The following is a 20,516-nucleotide window of genomic DNA, read 5'->3' on the forward strand; positions in this document are numbered from 1 at the left end:
ACTGCTAATTTGAAACACTTTGGTCCTGTCTGGCTGAAAGAAGATCCTAATCCTCATGGCTCCCCGCAGGGAATTTTGACGGCATTAAATGGGTGAGGCATCCTCTGTGAAAGTGTCTGACAGAGAGATCTTTGCATCCTGTAATTTGGGAGACACCTTTAAAGTCTGAAGCCTTGTTTACACTTGGAGGTATTCCTTACAGCAGGATGAATCCATAGGACTTGTAGTGGAGCAGTGACTTGGGAAGTCCTGTGGGAGCAGGAGGGTTTGGAGCTGTGCAGAGCTGCCCCCAGGAGATGGGGCTGTGGGAGGGGGGAGCTCAGCCCTTCCTGGGCCCTGCTTATAGGAAAGGAACATTTTGGGCCATCCCTGTGTCCCTGTCTCTGCAAGGGCAGTCTCAGCCTCTGGGGATCATGAGCCTCGGGAATGTGGGTGGGCAGAACCCAGCTCGGCCCAGGGAGGGATCCAAAATCTGAATTTGCAGAACAGCTGGTTTAAACAAACAAACAAAAAATCCTTTTTATTGCTATGCAATAAGAACCCCCTGATTTGTGTATCCCCAGCCCAGCTCTTGGCTCTGCCTGCGTTTGAGGATGTTCCCTGTGTTCCCATGAACAACCTTCAGACCTACAACACTAAAGGGATGAAAACTGACAATGCAATTTACTTTGCCTTAATGAGCTTGAGACAATGGTAGGAACAGTCTGTCCCACTGCATCATGCCCAAGGAAAACGTGCAGTTCCATGTTTACTATTTGCAGCTTTGAGGGTCTCTCCAGTGGCCTGGAACATGTGCTGAAAGCCAAACTTAGTGTTACTATTATTGTTGTTGTTATTTTTTTCACTTTTTTTAAAACAGTATTTTAAAATTGTATTTAAAGAAACTATTGCAACACACATGTGAGTGTTCAAGACCCTCTTGAAACAGCAAAAAACAGCAGCAGCAAAAAAAAAAAAAAAAAAGTAATTTCTCATTTCTGTACAAGTTGTGTTTCGTTTTACTGCCCAAGGCTGGGCACAGTTGTGTCTGATCTTCATCACAGGAAAAAAAAATCATATCAAAAGGACTGTAAAACTGAACTTCTGTCCAGCAAATTGTTTCATTCCTTTCTCCAGAGCTTTCTTTAAGATCCTTTCCTGTGTGTAGAGTTAAGGCTGATGTTTCCAGCAAACTGTTTCATTCCTTTCTTTGGGATTGTTTCCTTTGTGTCAAGTTAAGGCTGATGTTTCTTCAAGTGGCTCATGGCTGCGTTTGGGTGACGCTTTGGAACGGTTGGGTCTGGGTTTGGAGTAAGATCCAATCCAGAAGGACCTGGAGGCAACATGAGTGTCCGAGAGGAAAACCTGGTGAGCCAGCAGCAACCTCAGAGCCTTCCCCAAATCCCAGAGAGTTGGGGCTTCAGACCTGCCAGTGAACACCCTCCACTCTGTACCCAGAACAACCAAAGTTGGTAAGTTCGAACAGAGCACCTTAATTCCATAAAACTGTCCCTAATCTGTTCTTAAAAGGCACAAATCTATCTTTCTTCCCCTAAAAAGCAAGGCAGCTTGGGTTGGAATAGTAGAGTTCCAGCTGCCCTGCCTGAAGGAACCAGTTCTTAAAGCCTATTTTTGTACATTAAAAGATGGAGATTTCAAAGAATGTTATTTAGCCCTATCTTTGTCCTGCAAGTATAAAAATAATTAGTTCCCCAGCTGGATTTCATTGGGGAGTGGGAATGATTTTTCAGTATAAGAGGGAAGGGAATCCCCAGTCATCTCCCTGCTGGGGCACAGAGAATCAAGGAGGAGCCTTTCCCAGGGGAGGGAGCAGCAGTGCTACAGTTCCAGCTGCATTTTCCATTGGATGATGGAAAGCCTTGAAATAGGATGGAATTTCCAGCAAACTCCTCCTCACCCTGCAAATTAAGCATTAATAAATATTCTGGGCTCAATCCTAATGGGGAGAGCAGAGAGGGAGGAGATGGAACCAAGATGCTGATCAGAGGGTTCCACTCCACTTTTATTGAAAACTACATTCTAACCGTTACTAAATTTTATCAAAACTGGGTTTTATTCAGCTCTGTCACACTCAGCTTTTTGTGAAACCTTTTCATAGCACTGTCATTAAATCTTGGCAAGTTAAGCACCAGACTTCCCAAAGTAACAGTCCAGCAGCAAGCCTTGGCCATTCCCCCAAATCCCAGGGCAGAGATATCCTGGGATGAGCCAAGCTGGGGCACCAGGCAGAGCAAAGCTCCTCCCAAAATCCTGCAGGGGAGCAGAGCTGTGCCAGGGGGACCCTGGAGCACTGGACTCGGGCTAGTCTGGGACACCTGTAAGTGGGATGAACACAGGCAAATCTGGACAAAAACCCATGTAATTGAGCATTTGTGAGAGTAGGAATCACTTTGGCTGGTTGAGGCCCCACAGCTCTTGTAATAACCCTTGGAATTACCCATTTGTTCCCTGAAATGTTCCTGATGTACACAAGAACTGTGTTGGTACTGAAGCAGAAAGCAAATCCTGTGTGTTTTCAAGTGCAGATTAACAGCTTCTCTTGGACATAACTTTCCATTAGGAATGAAGGAAATTCCTGCTCCATTTGAGCCATTTCTTTTACTTCGATCACTTCTAGTATTACAAATTCTGCATGTAACTTTATAAATATTTTAAATAGTTTTGTAAATATTTAATATTCAGCTAATTTGATTTTGAATTGTAAATGTCAAGTATTCTGGTATTGGGATTTTTATGTTTTATTATACTTTGTTAAAAGTTAAATTGTACATTTTTAGAATGTTTTTATCTGAGTAAATTTAATGTATGGAAAATAAAGAGTTAAACAGAATCCCTTAGTATTGACTTTCATTTTAAAGGGATTCAGCCATGTGGGGGCTTCTCCAGCTTGGCAGTAGGAAGGAATTATTTTTAATTCCTTTAATTGTTTTTGCTGTGAAAATGCCTAGGAATAACCACACGAGCCAAAATTAAGTTGGGATGTAATCCATCCATATCAGCACTGTATTAATTTTAAAAAAGCAACATTTTGTACAGGAATATCAGTCGATCACGTCGTAATTACAAGTACAGTTGTCAGTTAATGAGTTAAACGAGTTCTTACACGAACAGAACTAAACAAGAGAACAAGCTGCATCGAAAAGTTCACGTCGGAGTAAAAACACAAAGGACAATAAAAAACGGGCAGGGGGGCCCCGTGAGGAAGGAGATGCATGCAAAGAGTGGAGGAGGTACAAGGTGGAGGAGGTACAACACGTGCACCCCGCGCAGTGCCAGGCGCTGCTGTATTGCTTCTGTCCCCGCCGGTGACACCGGGGACACACGGACACCACGGGGATCCCGGCACGCCTCGCTGGACAGCGCTGCACAAACACAGGTTTGTCCCACGGGACAGCTCCCCTCTGCACAGCCTGCTCCCTGCCCAGGAACCTCCAGCCGTGCCACAAATCGTTTGTTCGTCAACTCCCGGCTCCGAGCAGCTTCTCCCGATTGCCAGGCACGGGAACGGCCGACCTCCGGGCCAGGAGCGTGATCCTAAGGATCCTAAGGATCACTGGAAGCCAGCTCAGATGAACACACAGGGATTGGGAATTCATAACAGACTGGAGTTTATTTCAGTGTTACCTGTTTGGGTGTGCATTTTACAGTTAGACACTTCCTAAAACTACGATAAAGCTGTGGTGTTTGGTATGAATATTCCAGAAACCGGCACCGCCCCTGAGCGTGCGGCGCCCAAAACCCGGAGACACAAAGAGTTGGCCTTCCCCAGCTCACCCCGAGCACTTGCCTTAACTCCCTGCAGCACTGACAGGAGTCTGATGGAGCTGCAGAAGAAAATGCTCCCCTTTGGAACATTAAAATGCATTTGCTCTCATGAGAAACCTTCCCATTTAAAACCAAAAAATTTAAGGAATTGTAGGGAGATTTTTCCAGCAAACTCACAGGAAACACTTTAGTTCCTTCCTGGTGCCTGTTTGCTTGTTAAAAGTAAATCGAGTGTCCCTTTCTCTGCAAGTGTCACATGCACAACTGGGCTCCGTTCATCAGGTCCAGACCTGTAAATGTGCCTGTGTGGATTATTATTAGGGCAGGTTTCAAAGCTGGAGGTGCTCGTCTGTACTGTTTAATAGTCACAAACAAGGCAAGGTGAGATGAGACACCTGCTAAAGCAAGACTATGCTAAGGACTGAGAGCGTAGGTGACATCCGGTTCTTTCCCTGGGGGGTGCGTGGGGAAGAGTGGGGGGTGATGGCCAAGGGTCAACCCAAATCCTAGGCTAGGGCTGCTGGCGTGTCCTAGGCGGAAGCTGGCGCTCCGAAGGTCTCCTGAGAGGCGTAGACCATGTACAGGAAGCCATCCTCATCCTTCTCGCTCTCGTACACCTCGGAGATGGGCGTGGACACGCTCACCATGCTGTGCCCGTTCACCAGCAGGAAGAAGGCCTGGTTGGAGTTCAGCTGCAGGCGTCGCCTGGGGAGGGGTGAGGGGAAACGGGGACAAAGGACAGATGGCAACGGACGGTCCTCAACACCGACAGCAGCAAGGTCGCAGCAGAGAAACAGGGAATGGTTTGGGGTGGAAGGATTTAAATAAAGCTCATCTCATTCCAACCTCGGTCACGGGCACCTTTTCTCCGCACGTCCCCACCCAGCCCTGTCCCTCAAAACTGGAGTGAATTCCTCCGCTAAATCCAGGCAGGTGCATCCACTGGCAGAGCCCTCACTCAGGGGAAAAGCTGCACTCCAGAAGGGCATTAAACTGGAGGAACTGGGAAGAAGCACCCCTAGCATAATCAGGGACCTTTGGCTGGCAGCTCACTGGAATGAAAACCCAGAGGTCCTTGGGAAGACTGGGAAGGACAGTCAGAGCTTCCTTGTAAAACCTGGGCAACTTTTAAACTCGCTTTGTCTCCAGCTCTGCAATGGCCTGGGTTTAACCTTGGAGCATCTTGCTCCCTGTCCTCCTCCCTCCCAGGAGAAGCATGGTGGGAAGGGCAGGGAGCCACAGGCTGCACAAACAGCCTGGCACAGGAAACAGCTGATTTCTGCATTTCCCTTGATCATTCCAGCTCAGGGGAAATGGGTGTTTCTGCTGAACTGCCTCCTCAGAGCAGGTCTGCAGAGAGCAGCTCTGCCCACTTGATAAACCATGTGAGCAACAGCAACTTGGGAGAGCGGAGCTACCACCAAAGAAAGAAGGAAAGAATAGATCAGAAGAGTTTCCTGCTGCTTCCACTGGCTGCTGAGGGACAGCTGGAAACAAGGATTTATTTAGCTCCCAACCACAGCCCTGGACAGGGACACCCTTCCAAAGCCAGACTCTAATCACCCCAGAGACAGCAGGCTGAGGGAATGCAGCAGCTCTGCAAGGTTTGGGAAGGATGGGCTTTGCTCTGCATCACTGGAGCTGGCTGAGGCACCAAGTTACTCATTAACAGTAAAGCCAGCAAAAAAAAAGGTGGGAAAATCCTTCAGCCTGCAGTTAACCTCTTTGCCCAGGGCCTTTCACGTTCCTGAGAAACTCTGGAAGACTTGAGCAACCTCATTCCTGTCTCCAAAGCCCTATCTGCTCTGCAGGAGCTGGGATTTGCTTGTCATAATTTTTGTTTGGAGACCCTGGATAACTCCCACAGCCCGTGGCATCCATGAACCAGCTCCTGCTGCAGTGTGACCACCACAAAACAAGCTCTGGTTTGCTGCTCACTTCCCAGTTACCCCTGAAGAACCCTTCCTAACCAAACACTGCTGCTGAGCCAGCAGAGATGCACTTCTAGCAGAATTTCTGACCACAGTTTTTGACCACACAACTCGAGGCTGTTTCCCTCAGCCTTTCCTGTAAGCTGAACAAGCAGCCAGGGCAGAAACACTCTGGCCTGAGTTGGTGTTTCCCAGGCTTCAGTGCTGTCACTGAGGAAAACTTCAGTTCCTGAAGGATGCCAACAGCATCCCCAAGCAGCAGCACAGAGCTCTGGCTCCAAGCCCAAACTCCCCTTCCCAGTGGGTGGAAGAGGCAGCCGCTCCCAAGGGGGGACTCTGTAGCAGGAGAGAGGAGGCATCCCAAAATAGCCAAGCAGGAAGCACTGGAGCCCTGGGTAGAAGGACCCATGTCAGACAGGGATTTACAGCCCCAGACTCCCTCCTACAGCTCTGGGAATGTTATTTCTATTGGAAGCAGAAGCCCAGCTTCTCCAGAATGGGCTTTTCCCAGCAAAGCAAAATGGAAAGCACCTTCTCCTGAATTTGTTCTACTGCTCATTAGATGAATTTTCCATTTATACCTCCCAAGTGCACTGGGGGGGGAATTAACAGAGCATCACAGCCCAGGTTGATCAGTTCACACTGGAATCCCAGCAATACTACCTGATAATTTTGATTAGCTCGCTCATGTTGACATGATCTGGCACCAGGAACTTGGTCTTATCCAAAACTGGAAGCTGCTTCTCTCCCTTGTACCTTTCAATGATCACCTGGGAAGAAACACAAAAAGCAGAAGATGTGAAAGGCAGGAACAGTGTCTGGTGCCCTCATCTCCCCTCATCTCCCAGCTCCATTTCCCTTCATCTGTGAATGCAGCATCTCCAATCTGAAAAGCAACAATTCAAGGTTGGGCTCAATTATCTGAAAGATCTTTTCCAACCCAAATAACTCTGTGCTTCCATGAGAATTAATTATCTTCACGTGCTCCTCTGTTCTGTTTGCAAGAGTCACTGCACAGAGGGGTAACACACAGGGATTTTACAGCACACATCCACAGCTTAAGTGCAATTCCTGAAAGAGTTCCTTTGCTGCAATCATTTAACCCAGCACTGAATTATCCAGCAACAAGGAAATCCAAGGAAATATCAAGCCCACTTCCCTCTAACACATTGCAGTGGCTCACCAGGGGTTTGTGCTGCTATGGAGGTCTTCCAGATCAAGCAGTGTTCACTGGAATTTCTCCAGTTTCAGGCCATCTCTTTAAGAACTACCACTCCAGATGACTCTGCTGTTCCATTCACCCCCCATGGTTCCTCTAATACACAAGAAAAAACTACTTTGGAAGGGTATAAACCCCTCCAATTTCCAAATTAAGAAGAAAATTTCCTCAAGCACGCTCAGGAACCAGTAACTCTGCCAGGACTGCTGTGTAATAACCACTTAATTCACAGAGAAACTGCAGATTTCCCAATTTAAGGAGCACCCTGCCCAGCAACTGAGGGTAGTTCCTGCTTTTAAGAAGTGATCTCAGAACTCCTGTTTCCACGGCCATGTGGGGTTTGTTGATTTTCAGTCAACAGGAGCTACGTGACACCAGTCCCTTGGCTCCTTTCCATGCTCACGGGGTCTGGCTGTGTTGATCTTGAAAAGTTGCACAGGTGAAGAGACTTTGATTGAATTCTACCAGAGAAAGAGCCTTACATCAGTTGAAATAAATGCTGGCTCATTCTGGGTAACAAAGCCCCACTATTTTTAAGCAGTTAGTAGGTATTTCCAACAGCAGAATGAAGGATGTTGACAGCACAGGAGACATTTATTATCTAGTGTGACATTGCCACCTTATCTCATCCAGAACTGCTAATGACAATAAAGAGGCAGTGAGTGGCCCAGAAAGACTCCAGGGATCCCAGCAGGGATAGCTGGGAGTTTGCACCACCACATCTCCAGCAAGTTCCTTAGGTACTTCTGAATTTTTGGTTGGAACCTGTCCATGGCTGACTTGAAGTGAAAGTTCTGCCATAAATCCCTGGCTTTCAATTTGTGGTCACAGAGCTTGGGACTATGGCTAAGCGGTCTCTGAAAGATGAGTGAAAAAGCAGTATTTGTCAGGAAATAGATTTGCAAGGAAAGTGTCTCTTGGGGAAATGCAACATTCCAAAAAAGTCAAAAAATCCCTGCTGTGAAGTATTCCTTGTTTCTTTGTCCAACTGCACAGGGAAGCAGCAGTGGCAGCTCCAAGGTGAAGGAGTCTGAAGCCCAAGGAAAGCTGAAAGCCTTTTGGTTTCTGTTTCTACATCAGCTTCTGTCAGTGAGCTCGCTCAGTTTTCACCAGTTGGTTCACAGCAGAATTTCCACACAATTTGGGGTCACCAAATCTCATCACAGAGCCAAAGGCTGAGGGTCCCGTTCAGTTCCCTCTGCTGAAGAACTCATCAGTGACAAAACACAATCCATGCCTTCTGCTTGTTGGATATTCTCTGCATTTTTAATGTTGAGGATGCCGTAAGTAAAATAAAATACAAACTTAGGCAGCATTTGGAGCTGAGCAGCTGAAGAGTGACAAGGTGAGGGTGATATCCAGTGAGCTGGACAGCCCAGCAGCATTTTTGGAGACCTAAAAACACAGCCCCATTCCCAGGAGAAAAGTATTTCTGTCCTTCTCAGCTGATGAGCAAATCCGTATCTGCCTCTACACTCATGTCTACTCTTCTTGGTGAGCCTCTGTGAATTTGGAGAAGAAAACCACAGAGAGAAGAGCTGGGGTATGGTTGTCTTCCAAGTTACAACACACAACTGCAAAACTCCGGAAACACCGTTTCCTCCAGCCCCTGTGAGCACCTTGCTCCACCACAGCAACGGTGAGAATTACTCCATGAGAATGCTCCTGAAATCCAGGCTTAGCCACCCTGAACAGACACATTTGCATTTGGTCTCCTCGGGACAGCTCTTTCACAGGTTTCTAAATGCTAAAAAGAACATGAGACTGGAAACCGAAAGTAAAAAATTAAAAGAACTGGACTTACTGGTATTTTAGTGGGATGCTGCTCCCGAATCAGTCGTACATCTTCCACTCTTTGTTCTGCAAGGGATTAAAAAAAAAAAAAAATTCTGTTTGAACATTCACAGTTAATGCTGTTATTTCCTTATTTCTCCTGAAATAAGAGAGGGACCACGTGTCATGAAAAGCCAGAAGAGGAAATTCAGGCAAAGCAATTTCCAAATGGGCCAGCACTATCAGTACAGCCTCTCCTATGACAGCTGATCCCCTGCTCCTTAACCCAAGGTGACAAGCACTGTGTGCACCTGCCTGGCACTCCTGGAAAGTGTTAAAGGAGATCCTCTGCTCCCCACAGAGCTCACTTTCTGCCCACTGAAGCACACATTTAACCTCACACAGTTAAGGCCTCAAATTACACCACCCAAGTTAACAACTAAATACCCTGTGCTATTTCTGTCAGGTCCCAGAAGAGGAAATGGTCAACAATTATTTGAGCCCCGGGACTGGCCTAAGCCTGGCAGCCTCAGCTTTCCTCGTGAGCTCTCACGTTACTGAATTCCAGGTTTTATTTTGACTCGGCCGCACCCATTGTTGGAGGAGCTGCTGGAGCCTCTGCCGGACCTACACATTTTGCCAATCTCCATGCCAGTTTTCAGGATAAAGTTCACCTCTCCTCAGACAGAAATATTAATAGAACAGGTATCATGAACCGGGCCTAAGTACACGAGGCAGAGTAAACAGCCCGGTTGCTTTCATCTGTGTGTCCCCTGCCTACTTTCAGATTCAGTGACCTCAATTTTAACCTCTCTGTTTTTCAGCAGGACGGGGCTTTCCAGGCTGTTTTCAGGTTCTAAGAGAGATGATTTAGTGTTGCATCACGGCTTGAACACACACCTGCCTAGGGAGAGAAGCACTTAGGCCAGCTCCCCGTTGGAATGCTAATGGCAGGACACTCAGCAATAACATCCCTGAGTGTCCTCAGCCCGTGTTCGTGCCGTGGAATACATCCTCCTCACGAGCCCGGCAAGGAATGCAGCTCCCGTGAATCACCATTTGAAGCTGCAGGTGAATCAAGCAGAGCTCAGGCAAGGAGCACGTGAAGCCTTCACCTGAAAACCACCTCACATCCCGAGCCACATTCCCACAGCCCAGCGGGAGCTCTCCAAGGGCCGAGTTCCACCTCGTTAAAATACTTTTTAAGATTAACTAGAAACACAAAAGATACATGGAGAGAGCCAGACCAACCATCCACCTGGCAAGCACGAAGTTTTCAGCTGGAACAGGTTTGTTCACAGCAATGTTACTCAGCAGAACTCCCTGGAGTAGCAGGAACATAAATCGGGCAAATCGTGGAGATTATTGTGCGTGGCGTGTTCAAAATCGGGCCCCAGTCAGCCACAGATAAACACTGTTCTCTGACGACAGTAGCTGCAGTGACAACTGCTTGGCTGCCATCCTAGCTGAACTTAATACCTGCAACAGAGGCTGCTGACAGGCGATGGGGTCAACAACAGTTTTGGGAGGCTCCGAGAAAAGGGGCAGCACAAACACAGACTTCTGTCAGATCAACATCCTCCCTGCTTCAGCGCAGGGAACAGCTTACATTTACCACAACAGCAAAGGCGAGGCTTTCTTAAGCAGCTTGACTTTAACCCAAAGGCAGGAAGAAAGGAAAATCTGGATCAATTACTTCCACCAATTCCCCCTCACGTACGGGATTTTATAGCTCATGCAGAAATAGGTTACGCTGCCAGTTCGCGTTACCCTCGCAGAGCGCTCCAGCCTCCCTCACTGACACACAAGGGCAGATCCCGAGCCCTCGCATTGCTCCGCTCCCATCCTGAGCGCACACAGAAGCGTGGCACGGCTCTACCGAGGCTGCTCCTTCTCGAAAGGGACTAATCTCATTTTCCCAGCCATCATTACACAGCTCTTTTCGATGCCCTGCTGGTTTTCCACGGCCGAGCAGAGGACAGGAGCCGCACGCCCCAGCCCAGCCGAGGCTGCCCGGGTGGAGAATTCCGCTCCCCGCGCCAGGCACCGGCTGCCAGGGCAGCTTTAATTCCGCTGCCACTGGCGCAGAGGCCGCCGGACACTGAGCAGACACCGGAGGGAAGGGCAGGCCCAGCTCCTGGCACACGCACCGAGGATGTTTCCAGGCTCCTGGGAGTTTTGCGGTCGATAATGGATGATGCCATGAAAACATCTGCCCACCCCAAACCCCTCTCCCAGCGCAGAGCTGCCCCGGACACAGCAAAGCTGTCACCCCACACCTCGCCACACCGCTACACCCCCCCGTCCCGAACCGCCGGGGTAAATAAACAACCCTGGAGGAACGGCCCGGGCTTTGACTCCGCCGCAGCCCCGAGCAGGCCGGGACAGCGGCACAGCCACCCGCGGGGCCCCGCCGTCAGCAGGAGCCGCCCGGGGATCTTCGCTGCCCGCACCGCGATCGGCCCCCTCCCCTCTCTTCTCCTCCCCTCCCCGGCCATTCGCCCTCCGCAGCTCTCCGGGGCCGACAGCACCAGCGGACCACACCGAACCGCGCATCCCTCCCCGGGGCGCTCACCGAAGGTGCGGCGCTGCTTGAAGCTCTTCTCCGAGGGCATGGCGGCGTTCGCTCGGCCCGGGCCCGGCGGCGGCTCTGCGCGGCGGCAGCGGACACCTCCGAGTGCCGGCGCCCGCCCCCCGCGCCGCCGCGGCCGCTCTGCCGTCAGCTGATCCCCGCGTCACGGCGGCTCCGCCTCGCCCCGCCGGCATCTTGAGCGTGGCACGGGGGCAGCGCTGGTGTGGCCGCGTTCCTCGTTGGGTGACACACGGCCATGGGGATCGGGAATGGCACGGTGCCCTGTTGGCGCTCTGCGGCACATAGGCATGGCGGCCTCGGCGCTAGGCCGTGTTCTCCTCAGTGACACCGCCTCGGTGCCAGGCTGTGTTCTCCTCAGTGACACAGCCATGGTCACATCAGTGCCATGCCGTGTTCTCAGTGACAGCCATGGTCACCTCAATGCCAGGCCCTGTTCTCCTCAGTGACACAGCCATGGTCACATCAGTGCCATGCCGTGTTCTCAGTGACAGCCATGGTCACCTCAATGCCAGGCTGTGTTCTCCTCAGTGACACAGCCATGGTCACATCAGTGCCAGGCCCTGTTCTCAGTGACACAGCCATGGTCACCTCAGTGCCAGGCCCTGTTCTCAGTGACACAGCCATGGTCACCTCAGTGCCATGCCGTGTTCTCAGTGACAGCCATGGTCACCTCAGTGCCAGGCCCTGTTCTCAGTGACAGCCATGGTCACATCAGTGCCATGCCGTGTTCTCAGTGACAGCCATGGTCACCTCAGTGCCAGGCCCTGTTCTCAGTGACAGCCATGGTCACATCAGTGCCATGCCGTGTTCTCAGTGACAGCCATGGTCACCTCAATGCCAGGCCCTGTTCTCCTCAGTGACACAGCCATGGTCACATCAGTGCCATGCCGTGTTCTCAGTGACAGCCATGGTCACCTCAATGCCAGGCCCTGTTCTCCTCAGTGACACAGCCATGGTCACCTCAGTGCCATGCCGTGTTCTCAGTGACAGCCATGGTCACCTCAATGCCAGGCCCTGTTCTCCTCAGTGACACAGCCATGGTCACCTCAGTGCCAGGCCCTGTTCTCAGTGACAGCCATGGTCACCTCAATGCCAGGTCCTGTTCTCCTCAGTGACACAGCCATGGTCACCTCAGTGCCAGGCCCTGTTCTCAGTGACACAGCCAAGGCCACCCTGATGCCCTGCCATGTTCCCTTTCAGCAACAAAAGAAGAATCTCCCCAGAAAAGTGCTGGATTCTCCCATGTTGGACACTTTTTAAGATTCAGCTATCTTGTCTAAATGGCGCTTTTGCCAAGAAAGGTTTGGCCAGGTTATCCTTGAGGTTCCCTCCAACCTGGTATTCCATGATTCCATGAACTTGCAGCCACGGCCACTTTGGAGTGACCCACAAATTCCCCTTCAACGTGAGCACTTAAACACTTTTCTCCATGCAAAAGTACAAGTTCAGTGATCTGTCACCAGTTTGCCTTCACATTGACATGGATACATGGTAGACTTTACATTTGAAGAACAAAATTTTAGGAGCAGGTGCTCCAATTCTCTTGGAAGCCACCCCCTGATCTCATGTGGTTTGTGAGGAATTGATTAAATCACAACTTCAGTCACAGATACCACGTTGTGAGTTAAACTGCCCAACTGTTTCCTGCTTAGCAGCTTTCTGACACAAGCTGTTGGCTGGAGCCTTTCAGCTGCATCTCTCTTTCTCTCACATACATTCCTGGCACTGTGTTTTGAAATTTAAGGGTGATTTTGCAGCAATAGGGCAACACGATCTCACTGTACAATCCAAGGGACAGGGAGCTGTGGCAGGATTGTCCTTAGGAGTACAGGGAGAAGATCTTAGAGATTATCAGTGTTTTTGCATTTTTGGGGTGGAGCGATGCATTGAAGTTGGAGTGGATCTGTGCTCACACAAAGGAATGAGAGTTCATTACCTAATTTTGTGATTCAGGGTCACGCAGTTCCAGTGACCTGTCATTATGAGGCCATTAAAGATGTGACTAACAAGGAAATGCAGACCTAAGGTGTGCGATTGCTGTGTCCAGGGATAGCAGGTGAGGCACGGATGGCCAGCACAACACTGATACATCTGCAACTTAAAACAGCAATCCCAAATTTCTGTGTCAACGGGGCTCTTCTTTATTCAAATGCCTGCCTTTTAAAAAAACATTTTCCAGGCTGAGGAAATTCCACCACGCTCTCGGAATTGTGAGGGCTCAAGGCAGGAGGATGAGCTCCAGTGAAACCACATAATGTTATTTTTGGGGTGTACAGGTGCGTCCTGGTGTCAGGGCTGACAATTCCAGGGCTCTGTGTGCCGTGTGGTTTGCATCCACAAGCTGACTGTTAGCAGGGCTGCAGCTCTGGCTGAAAGCATCCATATGGTGCTTGGGGAGAGCCACAATCAGAGTATCTGCTGACAGGATGGGCTATCACATGTTCCTCTCATAAATAATCCACAGAGACTGTGAGAAGGAAACTTAGATCCACACCGAGACTCGCCTGACCTTTCCCTCCTCAGCTCAGCCTTCGCCCGTGTCTACGTGTCGACAGCACAGACATTTGGTGAGTCTGGATTTGAGGAAGGTGTTAGGAGCAGTTGGAATGACAGCATGGACATAGCCTTTAGGATCAGCACTGCCTCAGCACAGCTCCCCATCCCTGGTGAGAAAATGCTGCTTTAGAAAATGCTTTGGCTTCAGGCTCGGCGACGGCGCTGGAACTGAGCCCTTGGAAAATGGAGCCGCAGAGCGTTTTTATCCTGGCCTTAGAACACTTTGTAAAGCATTTAGGCTGAGGAAGAGGAGACTTAACCCAAAGGGGACATTGCATCGTCTTCAAATATGCAAAAGGTTTCTGCAGAGCAGGAGGGAATTAGTTTTTCCCTGCATGCTGCGGGGCCAGGATGAGAAATAATGAGCTTACATCTTGGAAAAGGCCATATAAATTAGGGACTGCGCTAAGGGTAAGAACTGTTGAGCACCAGAAGAAATTCCCTAGGAAAGAAATGGAATAATCACCATTGGATGTTTTTATTTAATGAGAAATTAGTAAAACATCTGCTCTGAAGAGTTCAGGGAGAATCATTCTCTTCTCAGGGAGAAGGATGGGGTAAATAATCCCCTACAATCCCTGTCAGTCCTAGTTTTGCATGAGGCAAAGGAGATGTGATTTCCTAAATTTACAGAGCAGGTTAGAGCACAGGCTAGGTTTGGATTCGAGCTGAGATCCTCGTGTCTGCCCCTAATACACCAGACTAAATACTAAGAAAAAAAAAAGAAAAAAAAAAAGCAAACCAGGTTTTCCCAACTGCTCCATCTTCCACAAGGTTGGGTTGGTGTTTTTTTCTTAAAAATCCAGCATGAACAATGACTCCAAACCATGGCTGATATTCACAGCATTTCCCTTGGGAAAAACTCCCACTTTTCCTATTTTTTTCCCCCAAGAGCTGCCTCACAATGAAACAAGTGTATTTCACATTCAGAATAATAAATCATCCCCTCATTTTTCTTGTACAACGGGATTGAAAAAGCTTTTTTTGCCAAGGAACAGACGAAGCTGTTCCTCTGCAGTGCTGCACCCTTCCTGGAAGACAGCACTCAGTGTGTGGGGCTGGGAGCTCAGCAGCTGTCAGCAGTATTAAATTCAGCAGGAACACGGAGAGAAAAGCCCCATAAAATAAAAGGAAGGACACTGTGCTGATAATCACTTGCATTTCAACCTGAATTAAGATACCTCTCCTCAGTTCTTTTCTCACAAATTGTTCTTATTGATCTAGCCTAGGTCAAGATTAATGTGAGGTTTTGGGGTTTTTTTTTTGGGTTTTTTTTTTTGGTTTTTTTTTTTTTAATAAGTGTGCAGCCATTACCCAGCTGCTATTGGAAATTTTCAGGCACAATCTGATTGTAGAGAATTGCTTGCAGTGCCTTAAAATAACCCTTCTGGGAAGTTTTCATCTTAAATTTGACTCAGGATGGTGGCTACCCTTAAGAACAAATTCCCACACTTCAAATTTCACCTTCTGAGTTAGGAGAACTTTAGGAAGAAGTGGTGAGATTGGTAAAATATTTGTTTTGGGGGTAGAAAAGTGTCATTTGAGAGAAGTGAAGGTAGAGACAAAACCCACGTTTTGGCAGGGTGGGTTTTCTCTGAGGTCTAACAACATCTGAGCCTGTCCCTCAGTGGGAACACAACACTGTCTTTCGGAATACCACGTGTTCTAGACTATTAGACACACGTTTTATGGATGGTAAATCCAAGATAACACACAGATGAGTGCAAAGTCATCACAAAAAACATCATTTTCATAGAATGTTTTTCTAAAAACTCACTGCACTCCCCCTGTACAAAGCATTGCCCAAGACATCATTGCTGGGTACCATAACTGACATCAGTTCTTGCTGTTCCTGCTGTTCCAGCAAACAGCTCTTGGCTCTAGGATCAAGTTTTAAATGGGAGATGTTGCTTTCATGATGTAGCACGGTCAATCAGTTGCTGTAAGCAACAGTGAGTTGTGTTTGTGTACTGCTTTTCACTCAGAAAATCCATAACATCTTGGCAAGCAGCGACGACAGCGCGAGCGCGGGAGGCAGAGCGGGGAAATCGTGGAATAACACAGCGTGTAACGGGGTCTTCCCCTAATTTTTGATACTCCCAGGATTGAAGCAATCCCCCACGTGTTCAAATATTAACTGAGTACTACGTTGCCTGTGTTTCAGAAAACACTGTCCTCGCTGACGTTGAGAGCTGCCTTAAGCTGCCTGGGATTGCACAACCACGGATCAGCACCCAGGAATAGCACCCCCAACACCTGACCACTCCACAGCAGGAGAATCCTTGTGCCAACTGAGCTGCTTCAGGTGTTGAACAGAGCTAAATTCTACAGGCTGGGCTGGGGCCAAAGCTGGAGGGACAAGAACTGCTTGTGGTAGAAGTGCTGTGATGTCTTGCGTGAATCCAGGCTTGATTCGTCATGGCAAGGACAGCACATTGAAGAAAGATCATACTCTCTTCCATAAATCACAGAATCATGGAATGTTTGGGGTTGGAAGGTTGGAAGTGATCTTAAAGGTTTGGGTTGGAAGAGACCTTAAAGCCTAACCAGTGCCACCCCCTGCTATGGGCAGGGACACCTTCCACTAGCCCAGCTGGCTCCAAGCCCTGTCCAGGGGGCACTTCCAGGCATGAGGCAGCCACAGCTTCTCTGGGAACCTGTTCCAGGGCCTCCCCACCCTCCCAGGGACCAATTCCTTCCCAACATTCCATCTATCCCTGCCCTCTGGCAGTGGGGAGCCAGTTAAAGAGAGGGCACCGAGCTCTGCTCTAAAGCAGAAGGATGTAACCACTTCCTGAGCCATCAGCAGCTTTTCTGCAGTGCTCTGGATTTCCTCCTGAAGAGCCCAACCTTTATCCTGCAAAATATAGTGAGATCAATGTCCACAGAGAAAGCAAGGAGGTGGGAAATCATAGACTCAGGACAAGAGCTGTTTTCCAGCTTAAACTATACACATTACAGAAACCAAAGCAAAACTCTTCCGTCTTTCTATTGGGATATTCTCTCTTTGATGTGTCCTCCCTCCAAGGATGGGAGCAGTTTTTTAGGAGGCAGGAGGAGTCTTTAATTTTCATTACAAAGCAGAAATCTCAGTGCAGGCCCATGCCAAAAAAGCATTCTGCAAATACTCTCTGTGGCAAACAGGGCTTGCAGAAGGGGTTTGTTCATCTATCCCTTGCCATATTTTTCTGTCCCTCTTGCCAAATGGGAAATAAATCATTCTCTCCTCACTGTTCTGGTTATAATTGGCTGGATATGCCATCAGCTGGCTCATCCCTGCTCAGAGCCTGGGAAGGCGTAAACACTTCCAGGATTACAGAAAATGAGGACACTGACTTTGGGACCCATCCAAAGCGCTTTAGTAAGCATGAAGACTAATTGACTACAGGGAGAGCTGCATCAGGTCCTTAATTGCTGGGGGGAAATGAAACAATAACATTTCTGCTTTTGCTACATCCCTTTTCAAGAGCCCTGTGGGTAAGGGCTGCGAGCTGCCTGTCTGAGACAGCAGCACTGGAAAGCTCCGGGCCATTACTCTGGGAATGTTTTCCAAGGAAGGTGCTCAGACAGTGCCACAGAGGATGGGAGACGATGATGATAACACACTTTTTCCTGTTTTCCCTACTGTCACATACAAAGCTGGTTGATTCAGATAATGGATTTGGTAAGATAGGGGAGAAAGCAACAATTTTAGACTTTGATGACTGAAGTTGAAGGTGCTGTTCAGTTAGAACCACCCTGTTGTGCACCAGGTCTTCACCTTCTGGGACTCAAAGACCTTGGATGTGCTCAGGCTCCAAAACTATTGTGTGTTGCTCGAACAAGAACAGCACTGAAAATTTGAGACAGCAATTTTTTCTTCTCTCTGATGTGATGAAGGGCTGGGATTCCCTCACTCTCTTTTGTTAGAAGAGAACTTGGAGCACTGGGAGCTTTGGCCCAGGCTTTGCTGGGCTCTGGGTGACATCAGTGTGGGATGGAGGTGGGCACTGCCAGGCAGACTCTTTTCCCTTTGCCCTTCTTCATCTGGCAGAAATCAGCACGGGGCAACAGAGCTCCGTGGGAATTGGCATGGATTTGTGATGGGCTGTCCATCACAGCCCTTTCCAGTCCTGCCTTCTGCTGGGTTGGACTGCAAAAGGGGTCAGTGGGCCAAGGGAAAGTTCTGATGGATGAGAAATGTGGCTCAGCACCCACGGAGCCAAGACTGTGGGGTCAGGTTATAGGGGTCAGGTGGGTGAGGGAAAGGAGAGAAGGTTGTAAGGTGATTGGGCAGCAGGAGCATTCAGTGGAAAAGGAGAAAGAATAAAGTTCAGATAAAAATAGAAAGGTAAAAAAGGGGAAAGCATGTGTGTGCTGTAGACTGCCGTGGTTTTGCTCCAGGCAATGTCACCCAGGACATCTTTTTTTCATTCACATGAAAATCCTTGCCATCAGTACTTTTCCCTGTCCCCTCCATGAATCCATCAGTTCCTAAACAAACAGACATGACAAGGTCTTCAAAAACTGTGTCAGAACTTTTAAGTACCAGTTGAGCCTAATGTAGAGTGGGAAAAGCCATGTGATTCCCTACAGGTGGAAAACAGCTCTGGCCGTATTTCCAAAGATTTGATGTTTGGTTTACATGACTCACCACCCATGTGCCTTGGTTTAGATGCTTGGAGCAGCTTTTTGTAATGTAATCAGAACTGTGGGCACTAAATTTGTCCATCACTGAGGCCCCAAAGGATTAGCACAGCAGTAAAAATGACACCTCATCCTGCACGTGGGCAGAGTTGGAGGGCAGAATGCAGCAGTTCAGCCTGGGAGAAGCTGAGCATTTGCTCATCCCAGGGTTGGAGCAATGTTGTTTGTACCATAAGCCAGGCATCCTGGACTTGTCATGTCATCATCCCATATCCATGGCCATCCAGATCTTTGGGAATCAGGGTTTCCTGGCCCCAACAACAGCTGCCCATCAGACCCTTGGCAAAATCCTTGGGCAACTCAAGCATCTTGTCTGTTCTGGTGAGATTCAAAAGAAGCATAAGCAGTGGGACAAGGGGGGTGATTCTTCCCTCTTCTCTGCTCTCATGAAATCCCACTGGAGCTCTGTGTCCAGCCCTGGAGCCCCCATCATAAGAAGGATGTGGAGCTGCTGGAGAGAGTCCAGAGGAGCCAGGGAAATGCTCCAAAAGCTGGAGCCCCTCTGCTCTGGAGCCAGGCTGGGAAAGCTGGGAAGGTTCTTTTGGAGAAGGCTCCAGGGAGAGCTCAGAGCCCCTGGCAGGGCCTGAAGGGGCTCCAGGAGAGCTGGAGGGGGACTGGGGACAAGGGATGGAGGGACAGGACACAGGGAATGTCTTCCCACTGCCAGAGGGCAGGGCTGGATGGGATATTGGGAAGGAATTGTTCCCTGTGAGGGTGGGCAGGCCCTGGCACAGGGTGCCCAGAGCAACTGTGGCTGCCCCTGGATCCCTGGAAGTGTCCAAGGCCAGGTTGGGCATGGAGGCTTGGAGCACCCTGGGATAGTGGAAGGTGTCCCTGCCCATGGCAGGGGGTGGAATGAGATGATTTTAAGGTCCCTTCCATCCCAAACCATTCAGGGATTCTGCAATGTCCAAAGGTCTTTTTCATCCTCTGCCAGCTCCTTGCTCTGCAGAGCAGCCTCCCTGCAGCGATTCTCCTGAGCGATGTTCTCAGACTTTCCACATCAATTAAATTTCTCTTTTCCTGTCTTCTGCCAGTTTGGGGATTTGTTGCTCGATTGTCATGGTGACTGCAGCCGTGGGACCCTCGCTGAGGGTGAGGCCCCTCCATTAAGATTCAGGGCAGCACTTCAGCCAGCATCACTGGGGACCCTCATGTGCTGAGCACTCTCTGACAGCAGGGAGCTCATTCCACTGCATAAATCCCAGTTGAACAGCATCTCTTCGCAGCAAACGAGGCTGGCTCTAATTTTTGTTAATTATGTGGAAGCAACTTGATTTCCTCACGAGCCTTTTGTCAGTTCAGCTCTCATGATCTATTCCTGGCCAGCAGGATGGGGATGCTTAGGAACCCCAAAGGACTCTGCAGCTGTTTTGCAGAACAGCATGGAACAAAAAGAAGCCATTTCCAAAATACAATTAAAAAAAAATTAAAAATGCCAGAAAAACACAAACCCAAGATATTTTCTTGCAGAACACCGTGGGAAAGAGGAGCTATTTGCATAAAATCTGAGATCAGGCTGGCAGAAAAGCAGGGAAAAGAACAAATGGGGGAGAAAAAAAAAGAAACAAACAAAAAAAAAATGAAACAATCAGAACAGGTACAGGAAAGGAGATTTTAGTAAAGAAAGAGGTTTCTTAGGCAGCAGCCGGAATAGCAGAGCAGCGGGAGGCGGAGCACAGGGACAAGAGCGCTGCGCGGGGATCGAGTTTTCGAGGAGCCTCGTTAGCGCAGTAGGTAGCGCGTCAGTCTCATAATCTGAAGGTCGTGAGTTCGATCCTCACACGGGGCACATATGGTCTCCTCCTTTTGTCGTTTTTCTTTTTCCTCCCCTCTCCCGCTGCCGGACTGTCCCAAGGGAAGAGACTCTCTAATTTTTTTCATGGAATTGGAGCAGGAAGCGGGACGGGACGCGGCGAACGCGCCCCCAGCCCTGCACGGGCCGCAGCGCGCTCCGTTACCGGGCACAGGCCCAGCAATGCGCCCGGTCCGC

General features: G+C 49.1%; 1 protein-coding gene and 1 non-coding gene across 2 annotated transcripts; one reads left to right on the top strand and one right to left on the bottom strand.

Moving 5' to 3' along the window:
* Window positions 1–2,975: 2,975 nt before the first annotated feature.
* On the bottom strand, window positions 2,976–11,387 carry MAP1LC3B (microtubule associated protein 1 light chain 3 beta). Its single transcript, XM_062500130.1, has 4 exons — window positions 11,264–11,387; window positions 8,720–8,775; window positions 6,360–6,466; window positions 2,976–4,470 (listed from the first exon to the last, which is right to left on the bottom strand). Exons 1-4 carry the CDS (start codon window positions 11,301–11,303, stop codon window positions 4,296–4,298), a joined length of 378 nt encoding a protein of 125 aa, XP_062356114.1. The 5' UTR covers window positions 11,304–11,387; the 3' UTR covers window positions 2,976–4,295.
* An 8,855-nt stretch (window positions 11,388–20,242) lies between these two features.
* Window positions 20,243–20,315, top strand: TRNAM-CAU (transfer RNA methionine (anticodon CAU)). Its single transcript has one exon. It is a non-coding gene; the product is annotated as a tRNA-Met (tRNA).
* The last annotated feature ends 201 nt before the right edge of the window (window positions 20,316–20,516 follow it).

This window comes from Cinclus cinclus, chromosome 11, assembly GCF_963662255.1.
Source record: "Cinclus cinclus chromosome 11, bCinCin1.1, whole genome shotgun sequence".
NCBI lineage: Eukaryota > Metazoa > Chordata > Aves > Passeriformes > Cinclidae > Cinclus > Cinclus cinclus.

Coding starts and splice junctions, on each gene's coding strand:
- MAP1LC3B (XM_062500130.1), bottom strand. CDS start 11,303: ATGCCCTCGGAGAAGAGCTTCAAGCAGCGCCGCACCTTCG. Junction 8,776..11,263: donor CAAGCAGCGCCGCACCTTCG/GTGAGCGCCCCG, acceptor AATCCCTTGCAG/AACAAAGAGTGGAAGATGTA. Junction 4,471..6,359: donor GAGCTAATCAAAATTATCAG/GTAGTATTGCTG, acceptor ACCCCTCCCCAG/GCGACGCCTGCAGCTGAACT.